The sequence below is a fragment of the Chaetomium strumarium genome (assembly GCF_033439665.1).
Source record: "Chaetomium strumarium strain CBS 333.67 chromosome Unknown B0T15scaffold_2, whole genome shotgun sequence".
NCBI classification, from domain to species: domain Eukaryota; kingdom Fungi; phylum Ascomycota; class Sordariomycetes; order Sordariales; family Chaetomiaceae; genus Chaetomium; species Chaetomium strumarium.
The window spans coordinates 203,300-228,462 of NW_026944430.1; the positions used below are offsets into that span (position 1 = coordinate 203,300).

The following is a 25,163-nucleotide window of genomic DNA, read 5'->3' on the forward strand; positions in this document are numbered from 1 at the left end:
CGGACGCGATGGCAGTGATGCTGTCGGTGGCGACAGATTGTAGCTACTACTCCTATCAGTAGTAGTAGTAATCGCATCAACAGCGCTCCCAGCAGGTAAGAAAACCCTTCCGGATGCGATCTCCCAGAGCTGTGTCGTGTACCAACGTCCGCAAATGAGCACGTGGTTCCGGACGTGTTGGCGAGGACACAAGTGGCGGCGGCCCCGAAGTTTCGGTCTAAAACAACTGACGCCCTTTTCAGTTCTGCCGTGTGCGAAATTGCTGGCAGAGGTACGTCCAGCTCGGCCACCACGACGCGACCTCCATGATCAGCCGAAACCACCCGGTTCTGGGATCCGGCGAGCGCGAGGCCGACGATCGATGTTCCAGGACCATGCTGGTACAGAGTCCCGATCTGTCTCCCATCGCTGGTTGAGAAAAGCACCACGTCTCCATTCCGCTTACCGGCGAGGACCATCTTTCCGTCTGCGGATGGTACTAAGGGACTTGTGATTTCCGGATCCCCGAGAGCGTCGAGCATGGATCTAGAAGGCTTGGGAGCCATGATCAATGCAGCTTCGGCCTCCGAGGACCCTATCGGGCTCTCCAGCTCGCTGATGCCTTTCCTCACCAACGCAGTGGGGGCCCAGACGCGCCCTTGCCCGCCACGCACGTCGACAAAACGATAGCCGTCGACGCTGAAGACGACGCGGCGGACCGATCCATCCAGCGGGTGGTTGGTACGGTAGATAATGTTGAGGGTGGCAGTGGCGCCGTTGGGTGCTTGTTCGAGCTCGAATACCTCAATGGCACCCTGGTTGTTGCCACTGATCAAGGTTCGTCCGTCCGACGAGAACGAGAGGCTAATGGCGTAGACGTGAGCTTGCCGGGCCAGCATGTCCATCGTCAAATAATCAAAAACACAGAGGCTGCCCTCTTGGAATGACACCACCAGTACCGGTAACCTCTGGGTTGGGGCCAAAGACCATGGCATTGATTCCGTTGTTTGGGATATCGGGCTCGCAGGTCCCTAGCAACTGCAGCTCAAGTGCGTTCCAGACGAGGATTGGATGAGCGCGGTATCCCATCGCGAGCAGCACCTCATCCGGAGTCCTCACTAGAAATGCTACATGGCTTGGCGGATTGGGGGGGACGACGTTGAGCTCTTCGGACGGTCCAGCGTCCTTCCACGAGATCGACACGGCTTCCTCGGTTATCAGGTCACTATGGCCATCGTTATTAGTACTAAAGGGCTCTTTTTTTGCTTAAATTGATGTTGAATCCTGTTTCACGTACTGTACCATATCGTCAATTCACAAGACTGGAACGCGCCGAGAAGCTCTTCTACGCCCAGGAAGACAACCCCAAGCGCAGGCGACTGCAAGGGCAACGAGCGCGCCATGGTCCCAGATTTGGGATCCCAGAGAATAAGACTTTTCCGGCCGTAGGACGCAAGGAGCCGATCCTCAGGGCTGAACTCCAAAATCTTCACACGCTCGGGGTGCTGGAGGTGGCGGAGAACCTGTAGGGAAGCCGTATCGTAGAGCGAGATCTGTCCCGTGGACAATCCGATGGCAAAGGAGCGATCGCCGTGGCTGACAACCGATGTTTGGCCTTTGTCAAAGTCCATCCGGATCAGGCAGTCGTCCCAGGGCCCGGGCGGGAGACCCTTGACCACCAGGCCGGATGAAGCGGGCGACGGACGCCGGTCTGTACCAAAAGTGCGTGAGATGACTGACTCTGACGGGCACAAGGGGGGAATAAGCGAGTGGATGGAGGACGGGCAATCCAGAAGTTGGGCCCGGAACTTAGCAGGCACGCGGATGAGATCTGTCACCCAGCCATCGACTAGTTTGACAGATCTATCCGTTGGCGGCACATACTTCATCCGTCGACTAAGGTATTCTCGTAGATTCATGGCTGTCCGGGGCAGCGGGGTGAGATCCCCGCTCTTCGCAACAAGTTCGATCCAGGAGAGGACGTTTGTTGGCGCTCAGGAAGTTGGACAGTTCTTCCATCAGCTGGTAATCTGCAGAGGTAGCTCGGTACAAATGGTCCGAAAAGAAGGAACACGCGTACTCTAGTAGTAGAGACGTATCCATCGGCGGCGTCGTGGTGGTGGTGGTGGTGGTGGTGGTGGTGGTGGTAGGTCTGGCGAACCCTCGCGCGCGCCCGCTACTATTCTGCGGTGCCTTTGCCCCCGATGGTTTCAGGACAGTGCTGGAGAGATATTGGAGCAGCAGGGACGCCAGCCGGGTGTGGCCATCTTTCTTAACGATGGACAACTCCCGGTCAAGACCTTCGGCAACCAAGAACTCCCGTGCGGTTTCGTGTATCATCTGCACCCTGTCGTGTTGGTCTACGAACACAAGCTGTCCGCACAGGTCTGGGATCGCTTTCGCCGCGTTCTGGAGGGTCTGGTTGATGTCAAGTTTGACCACGCACCTCAACTCGTCCACTGTTAAGGGGCGGCATGCAAGAACCATCCATGTAAGGATGGGTTTCGCTAAAGCCAGCTTCCGTCCTTCTTCCTCGATGGCCTGCGCCATCCGGGAATACAAGTCAAATAGGTCCGCAGGGATTTCGCCCAAGACCGCCTCCATGGCCTCTTCGGTCCAGGCGCTTTCGAACTCTTGTAAGACGAGACGGGCCCAGAGGAACGAACCAGACGCTTTTTCGAGGATCTTTGCGCACATGCGCTCGCGATCCTCGGCAGTTTCCGGCCGCCCCAGTTCCATCAAGCTGGTGGTTACGAACAGCCGCATATCCTCGACCGTATCTTGATCCGACAGCACCGGTACGACGGCCCGGTTGGGCCCAAGCGAAGCGAGGCCACGCTCGATCTCTTCCAGGTTGCGACTCGTGGCAAACAGTCGGAGTCCTTGGGGAAGCGCAGCAAGCAACCTCTTGGCAAACATTGCATGGAAGTTTGCGCACTCATCTACTCCATCCACAACCCAGAAGTGCCGAACTATGCTTGGCAGCTTGAAGATGCAGCCGGTAAATAGTCGTCGCCAAACGCTCATCTCATCCGAGCCGTCCAAGGTGACGCCCTCCTTGGCAAGCCGCAGTAGTGCCTTCCTCACCGAATGGTCTTGCATGGCCATCTGGAAGGCGTGCGACCGGAAGCAGTCGCCCAGCGTGGATGCACCGGCCTTGCCATGCTTGAAGATGAAGTAACTGCAGTATACCTGCGGGTGGTTCAGCTGCTCGGTAACATGGGTCGCGAGCACGGACTTCCCGGCGGCAGGCCTCCCCATGAGCCAGAGAATGCCCGGCCCCGTGCCGGCTCTCCACGAGGCAAAGCACCGTTTCGCCGTGAACCACACATAGGATCCCGGTTGCCTGAGCACCTGAAGGGCGGCGAGGTCACCTTCAGCCGACTCCCACACTCCCAGAAAGGAACGCAGGAGCGAGTTGCTCTCCGGTGACGGCGCAGAGGGGTGAGATGGCGTGCCTTCCGGCTTCCCAGCCGCCCTATGAGATCCACGGCAGTGAGGAGAGCGTTCCGAAGGACCTTGTAGTTTGGATCGGCCGGCGTGTCGAATTTGCACACCTGGCGGTGATCGGCGTCCAAGGCGGCAATCTCCTCGTTATGATAGCCAAGCGTTGCTGAGTGCCGCTCCACCACGATTCGATTGATCGCCCCTGTGCTCCGCAGGGGTAACGTCTCGTAAAATGACCACAGACGCAGGTCCGGTACGACGTGCCGGAAGGCATCGTTGATAGCCGCCAGCGCTGCCGAGTTGGGCGTCAGGTCGGCCACATAGGGCTTCTTTCCCCATGCCAGTAATGCCATGGTCAAGATGTTCTCAAGGATGGATGCCATGTCCGAGCCCCGGTGCGGGGTGGCTAGGAAGAATATGGAATGTACTCGCCCGACGAGGTCTGCAGCTGTTGGATTCTGCAGCGACTTTTCCGTTCCCGAACGAGAGAGGAAGCCAAAGGGTTTCTTGTGCGGCTGTTGAGAAGCAACCCGGTCAGCATTCTAATCTCCGGACTCCGGTCCAAGTTCAGATCGGCCCAGAGTGCTCCACCGCGACTGACGCGAGGAGGGGTCTTTGATCTTGACTCTTCCCGCCTCGCGGCTCACTGCGGGCTCCCACCTCTGCCCAGGTCCCAGCGGCTCCAACTGCTCAGAGACACCCACCTGATGATCCATTTGTTCCGTGAGAACGACCAGGGTTCCACCAGGGCTGCAGTGGTCCAATAAGGAACGGATGGGCGGCAGACTAGGTAGGTGTGTAGGTAGGGTATGCGAACCGAACTCACTGGAAATTCGATTCCCGCTCGACATCCTGTGCTCTGGCGGGTGGGGCTACAAGATTCAGCCGCTGAGATATGACCAAATCATTGGCACGCCTACCGTAGCACTGCATGTGCATTCGCAGATTGTTGACCAGTAATGAAGCCGGAAGCCACCCGTGCGCCTGGGAACATTCCGCCGTTACCTACAAAGTACCTGAGGATTAGTGTAGTCAGGGGAGATCAGAGTTCCACAACAGCATTGTAGTCGAATTACCAATGCTCTAACCTATATCTTCTATTGACAACTCCGAAATCCCGCTACAGCTTGCTGATGTCCATCACGCTCAGCTGCACCTTGTTCGTCGTGCTCGGCGGCAGCTGGCCGGCGCCCATGATCAGCAACTTGCTGGGGTCGTTGTTGAGCACGCGCAGGTGGCGCGTGTAGGCGTTCTTCTCCGGTGTCGGGACCCGCTTCCACGGCGTGCCGGGCTCGGCCAGCCCCGTGTTGATGTAGATGTCGCCCGAGCTGTGGGCGCTGACGATGACGGTGCCGTTCTTGCCGCCGACGGGGCTCCAGACGACGTACGGCGAGCCGGTCGGGACGTAGCCGTCGGTCGTCTTGAGCGAGATGCCCGTGGCGGGGCCGAACTTCTCCGGGTCGGACACGACCTTGTAGTACACGGGGAACTGATACCCGGAAGTGATGGGGGAGCCGCCGTACTCGTACGCCATGATGAACTTCTTGTTGGGCAGCTCGGCCACGGTGGGCATTCCGGGGCGCTGCTCGTACGTCGGGTAGGCCACGTCGTCGATCACGGGGCCCCAGGACCGGAGGTCGGTCGTGGTCTGGTGCACCATCTTCTGGCCGTGCGTGGCGTTGTCGCGCTGGTCCGAGTAGTAGCAGATGAGCGTGTTCTGGTACCGCATGAGGAACGGCTCCCACACGGGCGTCAGGCCGTTGTTGGGCCGGGCCTCTCCGCCGGCGGCAATGTGCGAGACGAACTTCCAGGTGACGCCCCGGTCCGTGGAGGCGTAGAGGTCGATCTGCGTCCTGGAGAGGTCCGTCGGGATGGAGCTGCCGGCGAGTAGGACGGTGTCCTTGGGGAAGCCGGCGAAGGGTTGGTCTAGGACGTATAGGAAGGGCTGATAGCGGAGTCCCAGCCCGTTCGCCGTGTCCTGGACACGCGAGATCTCCTTCCAGTTGAGGCCGCCGTCGGTGGACCTGTAGATGGGGAAGTACACTACGGGAGGCTCGGGGCTGTAGTTCTCCCATGTCGCTAGCAGGGTGCCATCCTTGAATTGGCCAGTCCGGGCGTACAGCACGCGCGGATCCGTGTAATTGTCCGGGGGCGTGAAGATGACGCGCTGCGCGAAGGTCGGCTGCTCCTTGAGCTTGGGAGCAGCCGAGACGAGGGGGAGGAGGGACAGGACGAGCGTTGACCACTTCATGTTGGCGGAGTTGGCGCTGGAGTCAGTCGTGTGCTGGGCTGAGCTGGCCTGGAGAAGCAGCGGGCCATGATGAGGGCGGCATGGTTGAATTTAAGCAAACTTGACGAGAAGTTAGAACGTCCACCCGTCAGCTCCATGAATCGTCTATCCAGTATCCACCCGTGATGGTCGGTTTCCTGTTTGTTGACGCGGGGGAAGCGACCCAAGAGACTGGGCAAGTCGGTGATTGGAGCGGTAACACACATCGTGCCGATGTGCCCCTTGCATCAACCGATCTCTCCACGAGGTCAACGCAGCCAGGCACTCCAGGAGTCCAAGCCCATGCCCACAGAGTGCTGCCGAATTGCGATATCACCTAGGGATCTGCCAACTGAGTCTGCTATTTCCCCGGCAATGTTACGATGCGCACCAATTGGAACAATTTGGGATGTGTTGGTTTGTGGACCTCGCTGGGCGTGTCGCGGTTCCTTCCGTCGACCAAGCGAAGGAACCGACATTTCTCCACGATTCCCGTTGCACCCGAGCTCGCCAAGCATGCAACCCCAGAGTTAGCGTCTTGGCACCCCGCGGAACCCCGCAAACGGTTCAGAGGCTTCCCTCCATCCTTTGGGACTCCGAGGCCAAGAAGATGCAATCAAGGAATAAGAGTCTTGGACTGGTATACAAGTGCCCAGGTAGAGTGGAAAGTTCAGATTGGTGTTCTCCTTGTAATGTAGAACCCACCGGGTTTAGCGACGAGCGACCCTCCCAATCGGGTAACTATAGCGCTACGTCCGAACCGCGTGCTCGCACCGCCCAGCGCGCCTGTAATATAAACACAAGCCTCGCCTCTCCGACGCCCCCTTTTTGTACTCGCGACTAGTCCCTCCATCCCTCCTCTCTTTTCCTCTTCTCGGCCCCTGCCTCCTTGAATATGCTTTATTACTAACGCCTCTCTAATCGTTTATCTCGCCAAGGCAGCCGCGTATCTTACCTACTAGTACCCCTCGGCTTCCCCTTTTCCCAGCGTCTCAGAGCCTCCCTACATAAACTCTGAAGTTTGCGTTTTTCTCTCCTTGTCCTTTACCTCCATCTCACAATACCCACCTTTCACGTCCATCTCCAGCGCAGGGACCTCCTTTGCAGCCATCTCTACCATCCGGTGACATTCACTAGTGACATCGGACTGTTCCGGGCCTCCTTCCTGCCGCGGTCCAGAACCCTCAGCCACAAGTTCCTGGGCTGGTCGGGGCCTAGCGTCAAGCTCCTGGGGCGGGTGTGGTGGATTCGGTACGCTCTCGGCGTGTAACTCCGGTTTCCCGGTCCAAACAACATCCTGTTCTCTCTTCGCCCGTTTCCGGCTGCGACGGAAGACGAGATAGATTCCTACAAGGAGAGCCAAGCCAGCGACAGTGCCAATTGTCGCGCTGACGATCAACCTCCATCCTGGAGTACTGCCAGCGCCCTCTGAGCTGCTATGCCCTGCAGAATTGGGGTCAGCAGCTGTTTGGTTAACTATATGGTATATGGTCATGGCTCATCGTCGAGGGGTCAAAGTGCATTGGCTCTTACCATCTACTGACGCGCCCGTCGAAGTGCTTTGGCTGCTGAGGCGGGACGTCGAGCTGACATTGTCGAAGCCGGTCCAATCGGCCCGCGTGACGAGCAACTCCACAAAGGCAGTGAGAGTTGTCACGGTTGTAATGCTATCCATTCCTACACCACTGACGGGAACTACGGCCCGTGTGGTTGACATCACGAGCCATGACATCGGGATGGTGTTAGTAGGAGCAAGCGACCGGGACGTAAGCCGTGGGCAGCATGCCGGGATGACGGTGGGTGTGTCCTCGATCATGGAAGTGTAGTCGCACTGGTATGCTGTGGATCCGCAAGGGCTTCCACAAGAGGAGCCCTGGCAGCACTGGGCCACGGTAACGTTATTTAAGTCGATAATACATCTAGTGAACACCTGCAATCAGCAGATAAACAGAATAGAAGCCTGCGTAAACCCCAGGTCTGCTCGGAATCGTGCTGTTCGTCGACAAGAGCACTGCAGTGGTGTCATAGTCAGGGACACCTACAAGTGATCCGTCGGACAACAAAGATTCTCGCCCGCGATTCCAAGGTCGTCGCCTGGATCCACGTTATGTCAGCGAACACCTCGGATGGTTTGCAATAAGGGACGGAAACCGCGGACATGGACTGGAACGGGCCGGGCACGACTTCAGCCGAGCAAAGTAGATGAGGAAGTCCCCAAAGCCGTCTAACCAAACTGTAGGCTCAAGATTGTTGTCTATCAGACAGGTTAAGCAGTTTTCGTTGTACTCGGCGAATGGCGACGATCTTAGCGAGTCCGGTGAAAAGTCCTGCGTCTGGTAGCCTAGGTATGCGACATCTATTTAGACCAGGAAAAAGGATAGGGAATTAGCTTAGACTTCACAACTCTCGCGTCCTCACTGCATTCTTACTGCAAGGGTCAACGCATGTTGCGGGTAGATGCAATTGCGCTTGAGGTGGCAAGCCAGGCAAGGTATTGGTGGCCTGCGGCAAGCGTGGAAGACGGCGCATCTTTTTGTGTTCCGGTAATGTAGTTGGGTGATGTAGGAGGAAAACCGTCGGCAGAACACTATTGCGAGGCCCGCCGCCTTCTTAAACTGGCCAACCCAAGACTCGGAAATGTTTATCAGCGGTTCAGTCCCAGCAATGGCAGATACGATTGGATGTCGATGGGTGACACCGCAGGGCCATAGCCCGGATTTCATCGTGTTTCGGGGGGGGTTGTTCTCACGCCTAAAGTGCTGCCTTGCAAGCATAGGTACTTGCGCCTATGCGGCACGGCGAAGGCATTTTACACCCCATCGCCGGCGATGATGATGCCGAAGACACGGTGCTGCTTGGACTTGACCGCTGTATCTTCTGTCACACAGGTGTCGTCACATCAAAGGTAAATCTCGATACTTGAGAGAAAAGTTCGGCCTGTGGTTCTTCCGGCAATTGCCCACATCTACTCTGAATGGCCTCGGCTTTAGGGTGGTAGCATGACATTTGTTTCACTCTGCCCAACTGCTGCCCGTGCTTCCTATCGAAATATGTCGTACATTACCGCCGGCCGGCAGTACTTGAAGGTTCTTTCCTCATAGGGCATGGTTTCATTCCTAATGAAAAGGCTTCCTCGAGGCATTGTTCCACTTGTTTGGGTGTCTGACTGCGTCGGCAACGCAGGCGTATTTCGGAGAAGCCGTCTGGAATCCCCGTATGTCGCTCACTTAACACCACTAGTAATCTGCATCCGCTTTTTGGCTAGCATTTTCATCACTCACATGCCCGGTATTCCCTTACCAGCCGTTCTGTCGCAACTGTGGTTCGACACATCGTACAACAGCGGCGCCTGTGCCAGGGTATTCTTCTCCGGCTTGGAGCTGCTCGTCTGCCAGATCGCCATCAACACGGTGGACAACGCCTTCTCGGCGGGAATGGACCTAGCCGCTGTAAGACCTATATCCTGCTCTGCCGAGATCTGTAGTCCCAGACTCTTTTGCTAACACACACACTCATCACCCGCACATAGCTCTTCTCCAACTACAGCAATATCCGGCGGGGCGCTTACATTGACCTATAGTCCTCAGCATCGCCCTTTGCCTCTAGGAGCTGCTCTCGTCCGCAGCCGTCTTCATCAGCGTGCTCTCGGTCAGCCTCCAGCGTGTTCCTCGGCCCCGTTGTGTCAGCATCCGGGTATACGAATACTGGATGGTCCGGCGCCGCGAGCATCAAGCTGTCCGTCCTCTACCACCCGCGGGCCGAGGGGCATCTATTTCTACTTCCACGGCTTCAACTGGCGCGCATTCGTCGCCTGGGTGGCGGGGCCCTGGTCGTAGCTTCCCGGGCTTTGCGCAGAATGTGACGCCAGGTACGGTCACGGTGTCCAGGGGGTGGCCGAATGTCTTTAGCCTGGCGTTTCTTGATGGGTTTGCGATTACTTTTCACTGTTCTATGTGTTGAACTATTTTTGGCCGCCACGAGGCCTCGGCGAGGTTGATGAGCACGGTATTCGTGGCACCTTCACCGCCTGAGAAGGCGGCAAGGCTCGGCGTCATGCCTACTAGCGCAGATTGTGTTGTAGTCGACGGGTGTGGCCAAGTCTGATCCAGTGAGCAGCGAGAAGGAGGTCACGCTAGAGAAAGGGCTCAAGGCATAAGTGTCGTCCGTTATGTTGTGAAGCCTTAATATCCCATTGGTTATTCTTATTATATTATACCGCTCCAGCTTCATGTTTATTCTTCCGTCCTCAAACAAGCTGCGCACTCTTATCCGCAAAACTTCCATCTTCCTGCACAGATGAGACATCCGACTGCCGCAGCTCCGCGAGGACATCGCCATGTTCGCGGTACGCCTTCTCCATATTCCAGTTGAAGGGGCTGTCGGTGGAGAAGAGGGCGTCGATGGACTCGAGCGATCTGTCGGCGGTTTCGGGGTAGACTAAGGTAGTAGTCCATGTGGTCAGCAGAACGCTACGTGAGCCTTCCAACATTAGAGCACAGGCTTACACAAGTATACGATGGGAATCCACAGCAAATTCAGCGCTGCAAAGAGGAAGTACGTCCTATTCTCAAGATTTCCGAACATGACAGGGTTGACCAAGACAGTCCAGCCGACACCAATAGCCCAGCCGGTGATGCCGAAGCCGTTGCCCTGCGCCCGCATGTCGGACGGCCAGATCTCGGTGGGCACGAGGAAGGCGACGGTGCCCCAGGTCGCGGCATAGCAGATGTTGAAGAGAAACAACATGGTCACGGCGGCCGGGGCGTACGACGCCGCCTTTTCCGGCTGCGCCCTGGCGGCCTCGTACACGCTCGCGGCGACGAGGTTCACGGCGAACAGGCCGAACGCGCCGCCCATCAGACACGTGCGGCGGCCCAGCCGGTCGACAATCTGGGCGCTGATGATGGTTCCGATGATGCCCACGGTGCTCAGGCCGCCTGCCAGGCCGTTCTGCGTGAGGTCGTTGTATCCGGCGGCGGAGAGGAGGACGGGAGAGTAAGCCGTGACGGCGGTGATGCCGGTCCACGAGGCCATGATCTGCAGGATCAAGCACAGCCACGACCGCCTGCCGAGGTGGTGGCCCGGCTTGCCGCCCTTGCCAGCCAGGATCTTGGCGAACTGCAGCGGCGAGCTCTTCTGGCTGCTTCTGGCGACGGCGGTGATCTCGCGAAACTCTCTCTGCACTTCCGGGCCGTAGTTGCCGCGCACATGCTCCAACACCTCGCGGGCGTCGTCGAAGCGGCCGACGGAGGCGAGGTATCGCGGGCTGTCGGGCAGCAGCCGGATGCCGGCGAGCAGAAGGAGGGCTGGGAAGCACTGGAAGGCCAGCAGAAACCGCCAGCGCACGTCTGAATAGCCGTCGTTGACAAAGGCCAGCCCGAACGAGATCCAGTATGCGACGGCGATGCCCAGGTAGTTGGCGATGAAGACGTAGCCGAGATAGCCGCCCCTGTGGCTGGCGGTTGATGTCTCGGAGACAAGCACGGGCGTGATTCCGGTCAGGGCGCCTGTCCCGACTCCCGTCACCACGCGAGCTACCAGGATGAAGTCACTGGACTGGGTTGCCGCCTGAAGGGCACCGCCAACGAGTGCAAAGAAAGACCCAAGGAAAAGACTGGGACCATGCAGGCTGATTAGAAAGTGTTCACGGCAACGCAGATTTGAAGAAGGGGGTTTGAGATACCCGTTGATCCGGCCGATCCTATCGGCAGCCCACCCGCCGGCAAAGCAGCCAAAGATGCAGCCCAGGTAGTAGATGGAGACGATGCCGCCCTGGTGAACCGTGTCGGTGACGGTGCCATCCGGCAGGCCGATGCCGACCTCGGCGACATAGCGCGGCGAGGCGTTGACGCCGCCCATGACGCCCTGGTCATAGCCCTCGAAGAAGATGCTGATGAGGGAGAAGACCTGGATGGCGATGTTGAGGTTTCGGGGCGACAGCCTCTTCCAGAGAGTAGTGTAGCCCATCGTGGCGGCCAAAGCAAGCTGCACGAGTGTAAGCGACAGAAGAGTCAGCGGGCGAAGAGCACGATGCGGTGATCTCACGGGTTGCAAGCCACCATATTATATAGGCACCGAGCAAGCATCATTCTCGCCTTTCCTCATTGGATTTTTGACGAACAGGAATAGGAGCCTCTGGGGAACTCTGGGGAACTCTGGGGAACCCACAACCAACACTTGGATTGTCATTGCCGTGCGGGTCCCCGGATCCCCAGAACCCGGGGAGTTGGACTTTGGAAGCGGGTGTGGAGCAGCAGCAGCTGACTCGTGCTGTATGCTTTGTTGCTGCCGAAAGTGGATGTCCAAGCCCCTAAACCGTGTAGCCGCGTTGCCGTGTAGCCGCTCAACCTCGTAGCCGCCACGCCGTTCGGGATCCCGCTTGCCACACCTACCACCCGGGTAACCGCTTATCCCATCGGACATGTGACTAGTAGTAAGAACCCAACAAAAGTTGAAAGCCGATGCAGAGGCCCACAGCGAGATCATGCGGCCGACCCATGCCGGTTGAGCGCCTCCGAGCTGGGAGCTGGGACTTTCCGGGTCCATGATAAGTTGGCATGAACACGCTTGTTACCCTGAACCGAATTCAGCGCTCTCTCCTCGTCCTCACGCTTCCTACACAGCCATGGCACAAGAATCAGAACCAATGGCAAACGGCCGCCGTGGCCAGCCCCTAGACCTCACCGTGCTTGGAATGAACAGCGGCACGTCTATGGTGAGTGTATTGTCCACACTACTACCACACCGCGTCACTGGATTGCCGTGGAACCCAGAATACTGAAAAGGGAGCTGCAATACCCAGGACGGCATTGACTGTGCGCTGTGCCACTTCCGGCAGGAGACGCCCGGCTCGCCGATGCACTTCTCCCTGCTGAAGTACGGCGAGATCCCCATGGACCTGGAGCTGAAGAAGCGCGTCCTGTCCATCATCAAGCACGACAAGACGTCCGCGTCCGAGCTGTCCGAGGTCAACGTTCTCCTGGGGGAGGTATTCGCGGCGGCGGCCATCGACTTCTGCGAGGCCAACGGCGTCGACATCAAGACGCTAGACGCCATCGGCTCGCACGGCCAGACGATCTGGCTTGCGAGCATGCCGGACAAGGGCGTTCCCCGATCGGCGCTGACCATGGCCGAGGGCACCATCATCGCCTCTCGCACGGGCGTGACGACAGTGACCGACTTCCGCGTGTCGGACCAGGCGGCGGGGCGGCAGGGCGCGCCGCTGATCGCCTTCTTCGACGCGCTGCTGCTGCATCACCCGGGCAAGCTGCGGGCGTGCCAGAACATCGGTGGCATCGCCAACGTGTGCTTCGTCCCGCCCGAAGGCCCCGACCGCGCCTATGACTTCGACACCGGGCCGGGCAACGCGCTCATCGACGCCGTCGTGCGCCACTACACGCACGGCGAGCGCGAGTACGACAAGGACGGCGAGATGGGGAAGCGCGGGACGGTCGACCAGGACATGGTCGACCGCTTCCTGGCCCGGATCCCCTACTTCCGCTGGGACCCGCCCAAGACGACCGGCCGCGAGGTCTTCCGGGACACGCTGGCCGACGACTTGATCCGGGAAGGGGCCGAGCGGGGCCTGAGCGCGGACGACGTGGTCGCGACTGTGACGCGGATCACGGCGCAGGCCATCGTCGACCACTGGCGCCGGTACGCGCCGCGGGACCGTGAGGTCGACGAGGTCTTCATGTGCGGCGGTGGGGCCTACAACCCCAATATCACCGAGTATATGAGGGAGCAGTTCCCGCACGTCAAGATGTTCACGCTGGACGAGGCCGGCATTCCGGGAGGTGCCAAGGAGGCCGTCACCTTCGCCTGGCAGGGCATGGAGGCCATCGTCGGACGCAGCATTCCCGTGCCGGACCGTGTCGAGACCCGCAGGCTGTATGTCTTGGGGAAGGTCAACCCCGGCGCGAACTACCGGACCGTGATGAGGAAGGGCATCTTGTTTGGGAAAGGGCTGCCGGAGCTGGAGCCGGTTAGGGAGATGGTGAACTATGTGAACGGCGAGGTTTTTAGTAATAGGTGGTAGTACGGCGTGTAATGAGAGTACCACGATAGATATTCCCACCATCCTGCATGATCCCTCAGAAGGATAAGTAGCCGTTGGTGGTAACAAAAGGCCATGTCCAGTCCTCAAAGAGATCGTCCGGAAGTTGGAACTGTGGCGACAGGTCCGCCACACCTGCAGAGCCTTCCCACCCGCTGGATGGTAACGCATCCTGTAATTCTGACGGCCCCGCCACGGCCGCCGTCTGGCCGGGATGAGTGGTTGACCGAAGGTTGATGTACTCCTCCAGCCGCGACGCGAGGTTGCGGAGTCTTTGGCCGGCGCCGGCACTCCGATGGAGGAAGGCTTCGAGACTCTCGAGCAGCACGGCCATCGAAAGCAGGAGGTCCCGGACGCGCCGACAGGAGCTTTCTGACAGCGGCCCTTCCATGACCGAGCCCAGGATGATGCCAATCCCGCCGATGTGATAGATCAGAGGCGTACTGATGGCTCTCAAATAGGGCTTAGGGACCTGATGGAAGGTGGACAGCACGTCGCTGACGACGGAGCATTTCTTTTCCAGGTCGATATCCACATCCAAAGAAAGGTAGGCCATTCGGAGGAGAGCCATGGTTGCCTGGATGTTGGCCGCCTGGAATCCGTAGATGTCCCTCTCGGGGTCGCCGGTCGCCGGTTGCAGATGCTTGAAGACATCGGGCAACACGGCGTACAGTTCCGCGACTCGAACCTGGCTCGAAACGCTGAATGACCCGGTGGTGGCGGAGTCGCCCAGCCAGTTGAACCTGGATGACCGACACCTCAGCCGGCTCACCGTATGCTCCAAAATACGATAAAGATCGGTCGTGAAATTCCATCCCACGATCCAGTGGGCAGGTTCGGTTGAGCTGGAGCTGTCTTCGAGGTCGGTTTGCCCAGTGGGGTATTCGACTCTGGCATGGCTTTCTTGGAAGTGGATGCAACCATCCCATATGATGGAGGAATAGACGTCTAGTGTATAGATGGACCAATACTGTGACCGTTAGTGGGAGCTATGCCACATGATTGTGAAGGGCCGAGGCACAAACTAGTCTCCGACGCTCCTCTCTCTCAGAAGCATGCAGACCGGTGGGCCAATTGGACTCGTCGTGCCACTGATTGATGGCAAGCATGGTGAAGTAATAGCCGATGTACTTGTGCATCGCCGCTATCTTTGCATCCTGTATGCTCGTGAGCGCCAGCAGCGCATAGCCCCTGAGGTAGTCGAAGTCGTGGCATTGAAGGATGTCCTTTGGGAGGGCTTCTTCTGCAGCGGCAAAGAATATCTCTGGTGGCATTTCGGCCGGTTCTCTGCCAGCGCCTGCTCCAGCCCTGGCAGAAGCAGGTGCACCGTCCCTTATTCTGGCCGAGGCAAGCGCGCAAGCCGCCATGGCAGAACAGAAGAATGCGCGGTTGCGAGTGTGTTCGAGCGCGTCCAGTCGTTGCTGGAAGCTGACCGGATCAAAGAACGGAAAGCTCAAGATATTGTTAGCTGGAGATGACGAATAGATAGACATTGGCTCACATCGGGTAAACAGTCTCGCAGTACACCGAAAACAAGCGCTTCAGAACCGAGCTGGAAGCACTTGCAAAGGCTTCCCATGCCGGGCTCAATGGCTCCGTCGTGCTCTCATCGTCATGGAGGCTAGTGCTTGCTCTAACCCCTCCGTTGGTGCCTTGGCCTTTGTCTTTGCCGACATGACGTGGAGATTCTGGTGGAACAGGGAGGCCAAGCTGCCCAACTGCCCGTGTCGACTGTGGTGTGTTTCGGCCTCTCCTGAGCGGCCGATCAAAAGTGCATTGAACATCGAAATCTGTACAGTTCTGACAGCGGCTGGCCACGCCGAAATTTCCCTCGCATTTGATGCGCCGTTTATGGCAGAAATCACCTTGATTGGATTGGTCAGGCAACGATCACAGAATACGGGGGAGACAGACTGTGGACATACATGCTCTTGAGGACCGCAGCAGTCGACGGGGGCGATTTGCGGGCATCTCCAGAACGACCTAACGATAATTTTATGTCTTCGAGGCGTGCACAGAATGAATTGTAGCCTAGTGATCTGTTGTTAAGCATTTTTGTCTTGCCATGTTGACTGATGGCATGTAGGTCGTAGGGATCCGAAAAGGCGAAGTTCGGGGGAGAGTCGCTCGTACGAGCTCCGAGCTTCAACAGCGACCGGACTCGCCAGCTGGCGGGCGGCTGGCTTCCAAGAGCGCCGCTGGGCAGATCATTGCCTCTATAAAAATACTGATACGTAACGTGGTTGATAAGCGAATGCTCCAGACAAGCGAATGCTCCACTTCACCGCGCCTACATAACACCTTCTCCTCGCATACATTTTCTTTGCAACCCAATATGCATCCAAAAGACGACGAACGCCAGATAATCTTAGCCCTCCAAGCTCTTGAGAAAGACTTTTGAGCCTAAGAGCTGCAGCTAAGATCTATACGGTTCATTATACCAAGCTAAGCCGTTATAGGCGTAGTATATAATCACGATGCGATATTCCAGCCAATTTACGGAAGTTGACCAATTTAGAAGAATCGGTCATTGTTCAATATATTCTCGACCTAGATTCTAAAGGGTTTCCTCCCCGCTTATCTAGTATAGAAGATATAGCAAATCGACTACTTGCCAAACGCAATGTGGGATACGTTAATATATATTGGGCATACAACTTCGTCAAACAGCACCCCGAGCTTATTATGCGTTTCAATCGGAAATACGACTACTAGAGGGCCTAATATAAAGACCTAGAAATTATTCGGAGCTGGTTTACGCTTATATAGAATACAATCGCGAAGTATAGCATCTAGGAGGCAGACATCTATAACTTCGACGAGACTAGGTTTCTAATAGGCGTTATTGCAACCTCAATGGTTGTTATAAGCTCCGAACGTTATAGCAGGGCAAAGTCAAAGCAGCTTAATAATCAGGAGTAGGCAATAGTGATCTAGGGTATTAATACTATTGGCTAGGCAATCCCGCCGTTTATTATCGTCCAGGGCAAATATTACCTCTCCTCTTAGTATAAGGGCAGCCTATTGCCAAAGGAATAGGTTATCGCGATATCCGAAAATAGTTGGACTAGCAATAAGAGAGGTCTAGATTGGATCAAGCATTTCGACATATATACCAGAGTCCAAACAACTAGGGTTTATCGCCTTCTTGTCCTCGACGGCCATAATAGCTACCATTCGATCGACTTCGAGCTCTACTACAAGAACAATATTATTACGCTCTATATGCCTCTACACTCATCTTATATCCTCCAGCCGCTTGATATTGGGTATTTTAGCCTGCTCAAGACAGCATACGGCAAGCAGATCGAGGCAATAATATAGGCAAGTATAACCTATATCACCAAGGAAGACTTCTTTCCTATATTCCTCGTAGCTTACCAGGTAGCAATAACGCCCGGAAACATTCAGGGAGGTTTTCGAGGTACTGGACTCGTTCCTTTTGATCCCGAGAAGGTAATCTCCCAGCTCGACATCCGTCTGAAGACACCAATACCTTCGAACTCCCGGCCTAGCAGTGCCTATACCTGGGTTTCCAAGACCCCAAACAACCCAGCCGAAGCCTCCTCGTAGTCCGCCCTTATCAAGAATCGAATTGCCCGGCATCAAAATAGCTCTCCAACCGAGATTTTAAGAGCAGTTGATATCCTTGCGAAAGGGACGTCTAAGGTTATATATCAATTGGCATTGTTAAGAGCAGAGAACCAAAGCCTCCGAGTAGCAAATAAGGCACTAAGCAGGCGTCGGCGGGCTAAAAAACAACGGCTCCGACAAGGAGGATTGCTTACTATACAAGATGCAAAGGACTTGCAAGGTCAGAGAGAGGTTGAGGTGCAGATAAAGGAGGAAACACGGGCGGGTAGTGGTCGGAAGCCGAGGGTCGAGACGCGCGCGCGGCGCTATAGCACCTGCGGCGAACCTGGCCATAATGCGCGTACCTGTCAGATAGTTGTGGAAACGTCTGAGGAAGACGATTCCGAGTAGTTTCATTTGTTTGAAGCGGTTTTGGTGGGATTGATATACATTTTGTTATATAGGTGCAACTTTGTGGAGCATTCGCTTGTCTGGAGCATTCGCTTATCAACCACGTTACAGAACATCAGTTGAAATGATAATCACGTCGTAAAATGAAGGTCTGAAACTCCAATCATGGCCGAACCAGCAAGATCTCCGCCGCAAACAGTGGGCATGCTCGCGCGCACGCTCGACGAGCTCGGACTCGTCACGATGTGGCGGTCGTCGCGAGACGCCAAGTTCCTCTGCGCGCAGCGCTTTGTGCGCCTTTTCGCCTACGGCGGCTCAACGCTCATCCTGGCAAGCTATCTGTCCGCCGTCGGCATCGCGGACGACATGATCGGCCTGTTCATGACGCTCACGCTCGTGGGAGATGTCGTGCTCAGCTTCTTCCTGACGCTCTTTGCCGACGCCATGGGACGCAGGGCCGTGCTGGCGCTGGGGTCGGTGCTGATGGCCGGCAGCGGCGTCGTGTTTGCCGTGTCTGGCAACTACTGGCTGCTGCTGGCCGCCGCTGTCTTTGGCGTTATCAGCCCTGGCGGGAACGAGATTGGGCCCTTCCGCGCGGTCGAGGAATCGACCCTCGCTCACCTGACGCCGCACGAGCAGCTGCCGGATGTCTTTGCCTGGTACTCGCTGCTGGGCACGGCCGGCACCGCACTGGGCCAACTGGCCTGCGGGTGGACCATAGGTTTGCTGCAGTCGCTGCACGGTTGGGATTATGTCCCCGCCTGCCGCATCATCTTCTCCGTCTATGGTGCCGTTGGTGTGCTCAAGCTGATGCTGGCCTTGGCCCTGACCAGCAACGTGGAAGCGGCCAAGGAAGAAGACACGGGGGTGCAGGGCGAGGCGCAGAGTGGAGAGACACGCCCGCTGCTAGCAGATTCTGCTCCCTCAGCGCAAGCGGAGCAGCAGCCTGCGCGGCAGAGGAGGGGTATCTTTGCGTCGATCGAGCGAGATCTGTGGTCACTCATGCTCCGGCTGTTCATCCTCTTCGCGCTGGACTCGTTCGCTTCCGGGCTCGCATCGCTGTCCTGGATGACCTACTTCTTCCGCGGCAAGTTCAGTCTGCCTGAGGGCGAGCTGGGCACGATATTCTTTTCCACCAGCGCCATCTCAGCCGCGTCCATGCTGGTGGCTTCGTCAATCGCCAAGCGCATTGGCAACGTCAAGGTAAGCCTATCGTTACCAACCCACTCCCTTACTACTCCTTGACGCAGGCTCTCATAAACCTTGGAACCCAGACAATGGTCTTCACTCACCTACCGTCCGCCGTCTGCCTCTCCCTGATCGCGGTCCCCGACGACCTGCCACTGGCACTCACCTTCCTCATCCTGCGCGCCAGCACGCAAAGCATGGACGTCGCACCGCGCTCGGCCTTCCTCGCTGCCGCGCTCCCGCCCAGCAAGCGCACAGCCATCATGGGCGCCGTCAACGTGGTCAAGACCACTGCCCAGAGTCTGGGCCCGCTGCTCACCGGTGTCTTGGCGCGCAACAACCTGTTCGGGCTGGCCTTTATCATTGCCGGTATTTTGAAGGCCGCATATGACATCGGCATGCTGGTGAGCTTTGGCGGAAAGGAGGCTGCGGAACGGAAGCGGGCAGCAGCGCAACGGGCCGAGGAAGAGGCTCAGTAGGATGTCTAGGCAGTATATGATACACTCAGGACAATGGTTCGGACCATATCCGCATAGCACAAGGAGTCCGATCATGACTCATGAATCCTTTTGGGCCGTGGCACATGTCGAGATATATTTGGTTATTGTCCCACAGGGCCACAGCACTCAACAATATGTTCCAAAGCTCACATGATGAATCGATTGTTACCTACCTACCTAGGTATGGTGGAACGGCCAGGTCACACACGGAATCCGGTTTCTTACCTACGAATGAGGTTCGGTGTGGCGTTGTAGGAAGGCGGCATCCGGGATCGAACGGTACGCACCTTCCCCGGATGAGGAGCTGAGTCAACTGACGCACATTTCCGTTTCAGCTTGGCAACGCCCGATGGCGTGCATCAAGACAACTCGCGTCACACCGACCAATATAGATCAGTTCGCCACAATTTCGTGGGGAACTTGCATCCTGTCATCCGATAGCTAGCTCGTGCAATCCGTCGAGACATAGATTTGCCAAGGACCTAGGTATGTTGGTCCATGCATTCGGATCAGTTATAAGTCCACGATCGCGTTCTTTGTCCCACCGAGAATGTCTCCGAGCTGCGCCGAAAGGGGTCTTATGCGGGAATGACGGCACCCCGGCGCCGAAAGCGAAGCAAACAATACCGAACATAGGGGTCTCCCCTGCCAGATCTGGAATCAACCATTTCAAATATTAAATCACACAAGCTAGTTCTACTGATTCATTCGCTCAAACTTGCCGGCGTCCTCGTTCTTCTTCCTTTCCTCTCAGTCTCCTCTGCGCCACCAGAACGATAATACCAAAACAGGATAAAATGACATCAACAAATCAAATCCCAACCATCCCGACAACCATGCGCGCCTGGATCCGCCGACGGCGCGGCCCCGCGAGCGCCGTCCTCGAGCTCGCCGACAACATCCCCACCCCCGCCGCCCCAGAGCCGTCATCATCCGACGTGCTGATCCGCGTCTCGCACGTATCGCTGCAATACAGCAGCGAGTTGGGCATGAAACTCATCCCCGCCTACCTTCCGCCCTTCATCACCGGGCCCTGCATCCCCGAGCTCGAGCTCTCGGGCGAGGTGGTGGCCGCGGGCGGGGGCGCGCCCGCCGAGGTGCGCTCGCCGGGCACGCGTGTCATCGCGTTCCAGCACGTCCCAAGCATGGTGGCCGGCCGGGGCGTGCTGGCCGAATATGTGCGCCTGCCGGGGGGCAATGTCGCGCGTATCGAGGTGAGGGGACCCGACGGCCGGGAGATGGCGGCCGCGTCGGGCATCAATGGCGCCGGCAGCACCGCGCTCAAGCTGATTCGCACGGCGGGGCTGCGCGAGGGGCAGACCGTGCTGGTGAATGGTGCCAGCGGGTCGGTCGGGTCGGTGCTGGTGCAGCTGTGCAAGCTGCGCGGTGTCAGGGTGGTCGGGGTGGCGAGCGGTGCTAATGAGGAGATGGTGCGCGGTCTGGGGGTCGACGAGGTGAGTTGTTGGTTGGAACGAATTGAACGATCAGATCATGTACGAGGATAGGGGTTGACATTGTGTGATCTACTCCAGTTCATCGACTACCGGAAACACGATCCGCTACCGGCCTATCTGGCGCAGCACTACAGCGACAAGCCCTTCGACTTCATACTCGACTGCGTCGGCTCCCAGGCGCTGTTTGTCCAGTCCCCCGCCTATCTCAAGCCCGAGGGCGCGGTCATCAACATCGGGGCGCTCGAGGGTTTCGCGCGGACGGCGTTCAGTGTGCTGTCGAACTACTGGCTGCCCACGTGGCTGGGCGGTGTGCCGCGCCGCTACATCATGTTCAGCACGCCCCCTCGGCGCGACGACGCGGTCCACCTAACCCGCCTGGTCGAGGAGGGCCGCTTGCGCATCCCTGTCGACTCTGTCTTCGAGATGGAGGATGCCCTGCGCGCCTACGAGCGCATCGCCACCAAGCGGGCCCGCGGCAAGGTTGTGGTCAAGGTGCGCAGGGGTTAGGTAGCTTGCGGGTTCCTTTGTCGACTTTGGGTGCTTCTCCAGCCTACATTATTGTAATGCTAGCACCATTACCCATTCGGGGAACAGTTAGCACACTTGTATTTGAGCATACTATCTCCCGTGGAACTGCCAACGGGGTTGAACCCAAAGGGAGACCTGATTATAGGCGTCAAGGGTAAAATATTTGGAGTCTTATGCAGAATGACTATATTCAGCGGACAGCGGGTGTTCTCAGGTGGTCGCCTCTCATTAAACACACCTCTGCGGACCGTGAGTCCATGTCCATCAATCTGCTCCATTTCACTCCCCGAAGACGCCTACCTAACTACCGAGGCCAGAAAGCCCACTCATAACGCCGCCAAGAACCCCTGCAGCTCAGCTGGCAGCCTCAACCCACGTCGCTCACGATGCAAAGAGTGCTCCGCCACCTGATGACCGATCCTTCGGACCTATTCAGACCCCATCACGTGGCCATCTGTACCCACAGCACTGGAACTCTGCAGGAAGGGAGGTGGTTTACTGGTCCCTCAAAATAAACAACAAAGCTCGGCTTCCGGCACCGTGGGCATTGTTGTCTATGGAGCTGACTAGACTAGTACTAGTATTAAGCGAACGTAACATTAGCGACGTGTTGAGTCTGTTGACTGCTCCGCTGTTAGCTTAAATCCGAAAGAGTATTGAATGGTACGGAGTATTGTACGGATATTGTACATAACTTACATATATATATAGCATGCTTCATCACCAGTCTCACTGCCCTTTCTTCTCCAATAGCTTCAGTGTACCACTACTCGCTCACCCTCACCCTCGTCAGCATCACTACTACCACCCCAGCAACACCCCAACAAGCAACCTTTCCGTTCAACAACCATGCACAAGCTCTCCCTCATCCTCTCCTCAGCCATCCTGGCCCTCTCAGGATCCGCCGTGGCCCGTCTGTCGGTGTGGAACACCAACGACTGCTCCGGCGCGCCCGCGACCAACTGGAACACGTACCCAATCGGCTTCTTTGACGGCCAGGTCCGCGGGTGCGAGTACTTCATCGCCAGCTCCGGGCAGGCTGGGCCGCCGACCACGTTTCAGAGCGTCATGTTTGATGCAGCGGACGCGGCGTGTAACTGTGAGTGCTCCTTGAACAAGATATGCGCAAAACATGGAGTGGATTAAATTTAGGACTGACATATCGTACTTACTACCTCCCAGTGACGGTCTACTCTATTGCGAACTGCAAGGATGGCGTGGCGCTGCCCGTCGAGGCTGGCGAGTGCGCTAGCATCCCCGATGGGAGTATCGCGGCCTATGTCAGGCGGTGTTGAGGCGGGTCTTTGGATTGAAAACAGTTCAGAGGGGAGGGGATACGAGTCCAGGCCTTGAGAAGCCAGGCAGGGAGTTCCGTATATGGTTTTGGTGCGGAAGAAGGGGAGGGCTGCCCGGACTACCTTACATAGAGCAATACTAGGACGGCAGGAGAACATACTACCTTTGTCCATTACAGCTAGTACTACATTGGTTGAAACCCGTGGACAACTCGTCCATGAGAATAGGGTATGACTTTAGACGGTTGCTCTAGCGTTAACCACTCTCTGAGCCTTTTAATGTTCATACCGATTGGTGATTGTGTACCATTGGCGTGTGACTTGTGGGCAATGCAGAGCTATGCCCCTTACACATATAGATTGTAGCTATAGTATACTGGATTGTATAGATCACTCAACCCCCTATGAAAGCTCCCTATACATTTCCCTTCCGCTAAATCTTGCCCGTCACATAGTATATGGTCACTTGTGACTAAGCTCACGGTACTGTCCGTCCAACAAGCTCCCGAACGAATTCATGTCTCATTGATATGCTCATCTAGGAACCTCATCTGAGCCAAATCCTAGATACGATCATGAAACGTCAACTTTGAACATGAAAGCGAAGCCCTCCCCAGCTTGAGAGCCACAGGTCATCCATCGTATCATAAAGTCCCGGCCTACGGTAACCCTTCCGTCATCATCATCACCGGCCAACATCATTCACCTCTCATCCTCATTTTGCATCATGCGCTCAATTCAGTCTGATCCCCCGAAAGCGAATTTAGCCGGAGGGGTTGCCGTTGAAGGCGAGGCGGTTGGTGGTGCCACTGGGGAGGCCGCTGATGGCGTTGGCGGTGGCAAGGCTCTTGATGTAGCTGCAGAGCGCCTCGGGGGCCCGGCGGCCTTCGAGGGCGAGGAGGTAGGCGCCGAGGCCGGCGATGTGCGGGCTGGCCATGGAGGTGCCCGAGATGGTGTTCTAGTAATGGGATCGGATATTAGTATTGTGACAGATATATAAGTAGAGGAGGTTAGATTCGGGCTTACCGTCGCCGAGGAGCTGCCGATCCAGGTGCTCAGGATGCTGGAGCCGGGCGCGAAGATGTCGACGACGGAGCCGTAGTTGGAGTAGCTGGCCTTGCGGTCGCTGCTGTCGGTGGCGCCGACGGTGCAGACGGACGCCTCCGAGGCGGGCGAGTAGTTGGCCGCGTTGGCGTTGTCGTTGCCGGCGGCGACGGCGAGGAAGACGCCGGCGTCGACGAGGGCGGCCGCGGCGTTGTTGATGGAGGCCGAGTAGCCGCCGCCCAGCGACATGTTGGCGACGGTGCCGTTGGGGCAGTTGCGGTTGGGCGCGTCGCTCGCCACGAAGTTGATGCCGGCAACGACGCCAGAGCTGGAGACGCGTCAGTTGTCAACTACTACTGGTACTCAGATAGGGAGAAGGGCGGGGGCGGTGCATACGTGGTGCCGGAGCCGTCGGAGCCAAGGACCTTGACGGCGTAGAGCTTCGTCTTCTTGGCAACACCGTAGGTGTTCGAGCCGATGGTGCCGGCGACGTGGGTGCCGTGGCCGTTGCCGTCGGTGTTGGAGTTGTCGGCGTAGTTGGCAAGGAAGGTAGCACGGCCACCGAATTGCTGACCACGAAGTAAGCACGGGGGGTTCAATACCCTTTAGACGGAAAATAGCTTACCGAGTGAGCGGTGTAGATGCCCGTGTCAATCACATACGAGCAGGTACCGGCACCGGCACTGTCGTCGTACACGTAGGTCGTCGACCCGCGGGACTTGTGCGAGATGCGGGCGATGCCCCAGGGGGCGCTGCTCTGCGAGACATAGCTGTTGATGGTGAAGACGGCCTCCTCCTCAACATACTCGACCTGTTCAAGCCCGTGTGAGTAACAAGCCTCTCAGTCGTGGACGGATGACGGATCATGGGGGTGTGTGCTCACGTCGGGCAGGCGGCGGATCTCGTCGAGAAGGTCACCCTCGAGCTTGCCAGCGAAGCCCTTGAACTTGCGGCCGCGGTAGACGTGGTCCGTCTTGCCGAGCTTCTTGACGGCCTTCTCGAGGGCATCGTCGCTGGCGCCCTCCTTCAGCTTGACCACGTACTTGCCGGGCACAACACGGCCAGCCTGGGCGGCGATGACCGGGGCGCGCTTGTCCAGGGGCTCGGCCGTGGGGGCGGCCAGGGCCGCGGGCAGAAGGGCCAGGAGGGCGGTGTGGAAGTGCATGGTGTTGATCGAGAGTCAGACCGAGACGAGAGACTGAGACACGGTGTTAACCTTGGTGCTGAGACAGGAGGTGCTCGTGGTCGGAGGGCCGCTCGTGATATTTATCTTCGCCGTCCGTCCGCCACGAGCTGTGTCCCCCATGGCTGAGACAGTGAGAGTGTAAGACATTGGCGAACCGCCCAGCAACCCAGCAACCGCATCGTTCCCGCCATGCGTGTTGGTGACCTGCCCCTTTCGACAAGATAGGGGTTTGG

At 57.4% G+C, this 25,163-nt stretch overlaps 9 protein-coding genes across 9 annotated transcripts; 4 read left to right on the plus strand and 5 right to left on the minus strand.

Annotated features, from left to right (window-relative positions):
* Positions 1 to 1,085: 1,085 nt before the first annotated feature.
* Positions 1,086 to 2,106, minus strand: B0T15DRAFT_84906 (uncharacterized protein). The gene is made up of 2 exons (XM_062871385.1): positions 1,277 to 2,106; positions 1,086 to 1,204 (listed from the first exon to the last, which is right to left on the minus strand). The coding sequence occupies exons 1-2, from the start codon at positions 1,896 to 1,898 to the stop codon at positions 1,197 to 1,199; spliced, it is 630 nt and encodes a 209-aa protein (XP_062723556.1). The 5' UTR covers positions 1,899 to 2,106; the 3' UTR covers positions 1,086 to 1,196.
* A 2,440-nt stretch (positions 2,107 to 4,546) lies between these two features.
* Positions 4,547 to 7,370, minus strand: B0T15DRAFT_490384 (uncharacterized protein; the record flags this gene model as incomplete). Its single annotated transcript, XM_062866675.1, has 3 exons — positions 4,547 to 5,725; positions 6,744 to 7,138; positions 7,229 to 7,370. The coding sequence occupies 3 exons, from the start codon at positions 7,368 to 7,370 to the stop codon at positions 4,547 to 4,549; spliced, it is 1,716 nt and encodes a 571-aa protein (XP_062723557.1).
* A 1,606-nt stretch (positions 7,371 to 8,976) lies between these two features.
* On the plus strand, positions 8,977 to 9,439 carry B0T15DRAFT_499699 (uncharacterized protein; the record flags this gene model as incomplete). The annotated part of the gene is made up of 2 exons (XM_062867347.1): positions 8,977 to 9,144; positions 9,225 to 9,439. 2 exons carry the CDS (start codon positions 8,977 to 8,979, stop codon positions 9,273 to 9,275), a joined length of 219 nt encoding a protein of 72 aa, XP_062723558.1. The 3' UTR covers positions 9,276 to 9,439.
* Positions 9,440 to 9,941: 502 nt separating this feature from the next.
* B0T15DRAFT_490386 (major facilitator superfamily transporter sugar) lies at positions 9,942 to 11,662 on the minus strand (the record flags this gene model as incomplete). The annotated part of the gene is made up of 2 exons (XM_062866676.1): positions 9,942 to 10,132; positions 10,201 to 11,662. 2 exons carry the CDS (start codon positions 11,660 to 11,662, stop codon positions 9,942 to 9,944), a joined length of 1,653 nt encoding a protein of 550 aa, XP_062723559.1.
* Positions 11,663 to 12,320: 658 nt separating this feature from the next.
* B0T15DRAFT_490387 (Anhydro-N-acetylmuramic acid kinase) lies at positions 12,321 to 13,733 on the plus strand (the record flags this gene model as incomplete). The annotated part of the gene is made up of 2 exons (XM_062866677.1): positions 12,321 to 12,410; positions 12,498 to 13,733. 2 exons carry the CDS (start codon positions 12,321 to 12,323, stop codon positions 13,731 to 13,733), a joined length of 1,326 nt encoding a protein of 441 aa, XP_062723560.1.
* B0T15DRAFT_84948 (uncharacterized protein) lies at positions 13,523 to 15,846 on the minus strand. The gene is made up of 4 exons (XM_062871386.1): positions 15,677 to 15,846; positions 15,253 to 15,616; positions 14,777 to 15,203; positions 13,523 to 14,721 (listed from the first exon to the last, which is right to left on the minus strand). Exons 1-4 carry the CDS (start codon positions 15,720 to 15,722, stop codon positions 13,789 to 13,791), a joined length of 1,770 nt encoding a protein of 589 aa, XP_062723561.1. The 5' UTR covers positions 15,723 to 15,846; the 3' UTR covers positions 13,523 to 13,788.
* A 2,054-nt stretch (positions 15,847 to 17,900) lies between these two features.
* On the plus strand, positions 17,901 to 19,402 carry B0T15DRAFT_391286 (major facilitator superfamily domain-containing protein; the record flags this gene model as incomplete). Its single annotated transcript, XM_062864582.1, has 2 exons — positions 17,901 to 18,938; positions 19,010 to 19,402. 2 exons carry the CDS (start codon positions 17,901 to 17,903, stop codon positions 19,400 to 19,402), a joined length of 1,431 nt encoding a protein of 476 aa, XP_062723562.1.
* Positions 19,403 to 20,259: 857 nt separating this feature from the next.
* B0T15DRAFT_508315 (uncharacterized protein) lies at positions 20,260 to 21,384 on the plus strand (the record flags this gene model as incomplete). The annotated part of the gene is made up of 2 exons (XM_062867711.1): positions 20,260 to 20,877; positions 20,956 to 21,384. 2 exons carry the CDS (start codon positions 20,260 to 20,262, stop codon positions 21,382 to 21,384), a joined length of 1,047 nt encoding a protein of 348 aa, XP_062723563.1.
* A 2,079-nt stretch (positions 21,385 to 23,463) lies between these two features.
* Positions 23,464 to 24,909, minus strand: B0T15DRAFT_392689 (peptidase S8/S53 domain-containing protein; the record flags this gene model as incomplete). The annotated part of the gene is made up of 5 exons (XM_062864651.1): positions 23,464 to 23,658; positions 23,727 to 24,072; positions 24,141 to 24,313; positions 24,370 to 24,555; positions 24,628 to 24,909. The coding sequence occupies 5 exons, from the start codon at positions 24,907 to 24,909 to the stop codon at positions 23,464 to 23,466; spliced, it is 1,182 nt and encodes a 393-aa protein (XP_062723564.1).
* Positions 24,910 to 25,163: the final 254 nt, after the last annotated feature.

What these genes read in the sequence shown, in the direction of transcription:
- B0T15DRAFT_84906 (XM_062871385.1), bottom strand. Translation starts at nt 1,898, where the DNA reads ATGAATCTACGAGAATACCTTAGTCGACGGATGAAGTATGTGCCGCCA.
- B0T15DRAFT_84948 (XM_062871386.1), bottom strand. Translation starts at nt 15,722, where the DNA reads ATGCCCGCAAATCGCCCCCGTCGACTGCTGCGGTCCTCAAGAGCAT. An exon ending in TGCGAGACTGTTTACCCGAT is followed by an intron (nt 15,204 to 15,252) that starts GTGAGCCAATGT and finishes CAATATCTTGAG; the next exon opens with CTTTCCGTTCTTTGATCCGG. An exon ending in GAGAGGAGCGTCGGAGACTA is followed by an intron (nt 14,722 to 14,776) that starts GTTTGTGCCTCG and finishes TAACGGTCACAG; the next exon opens with TATTGGTCCATCTATACACT.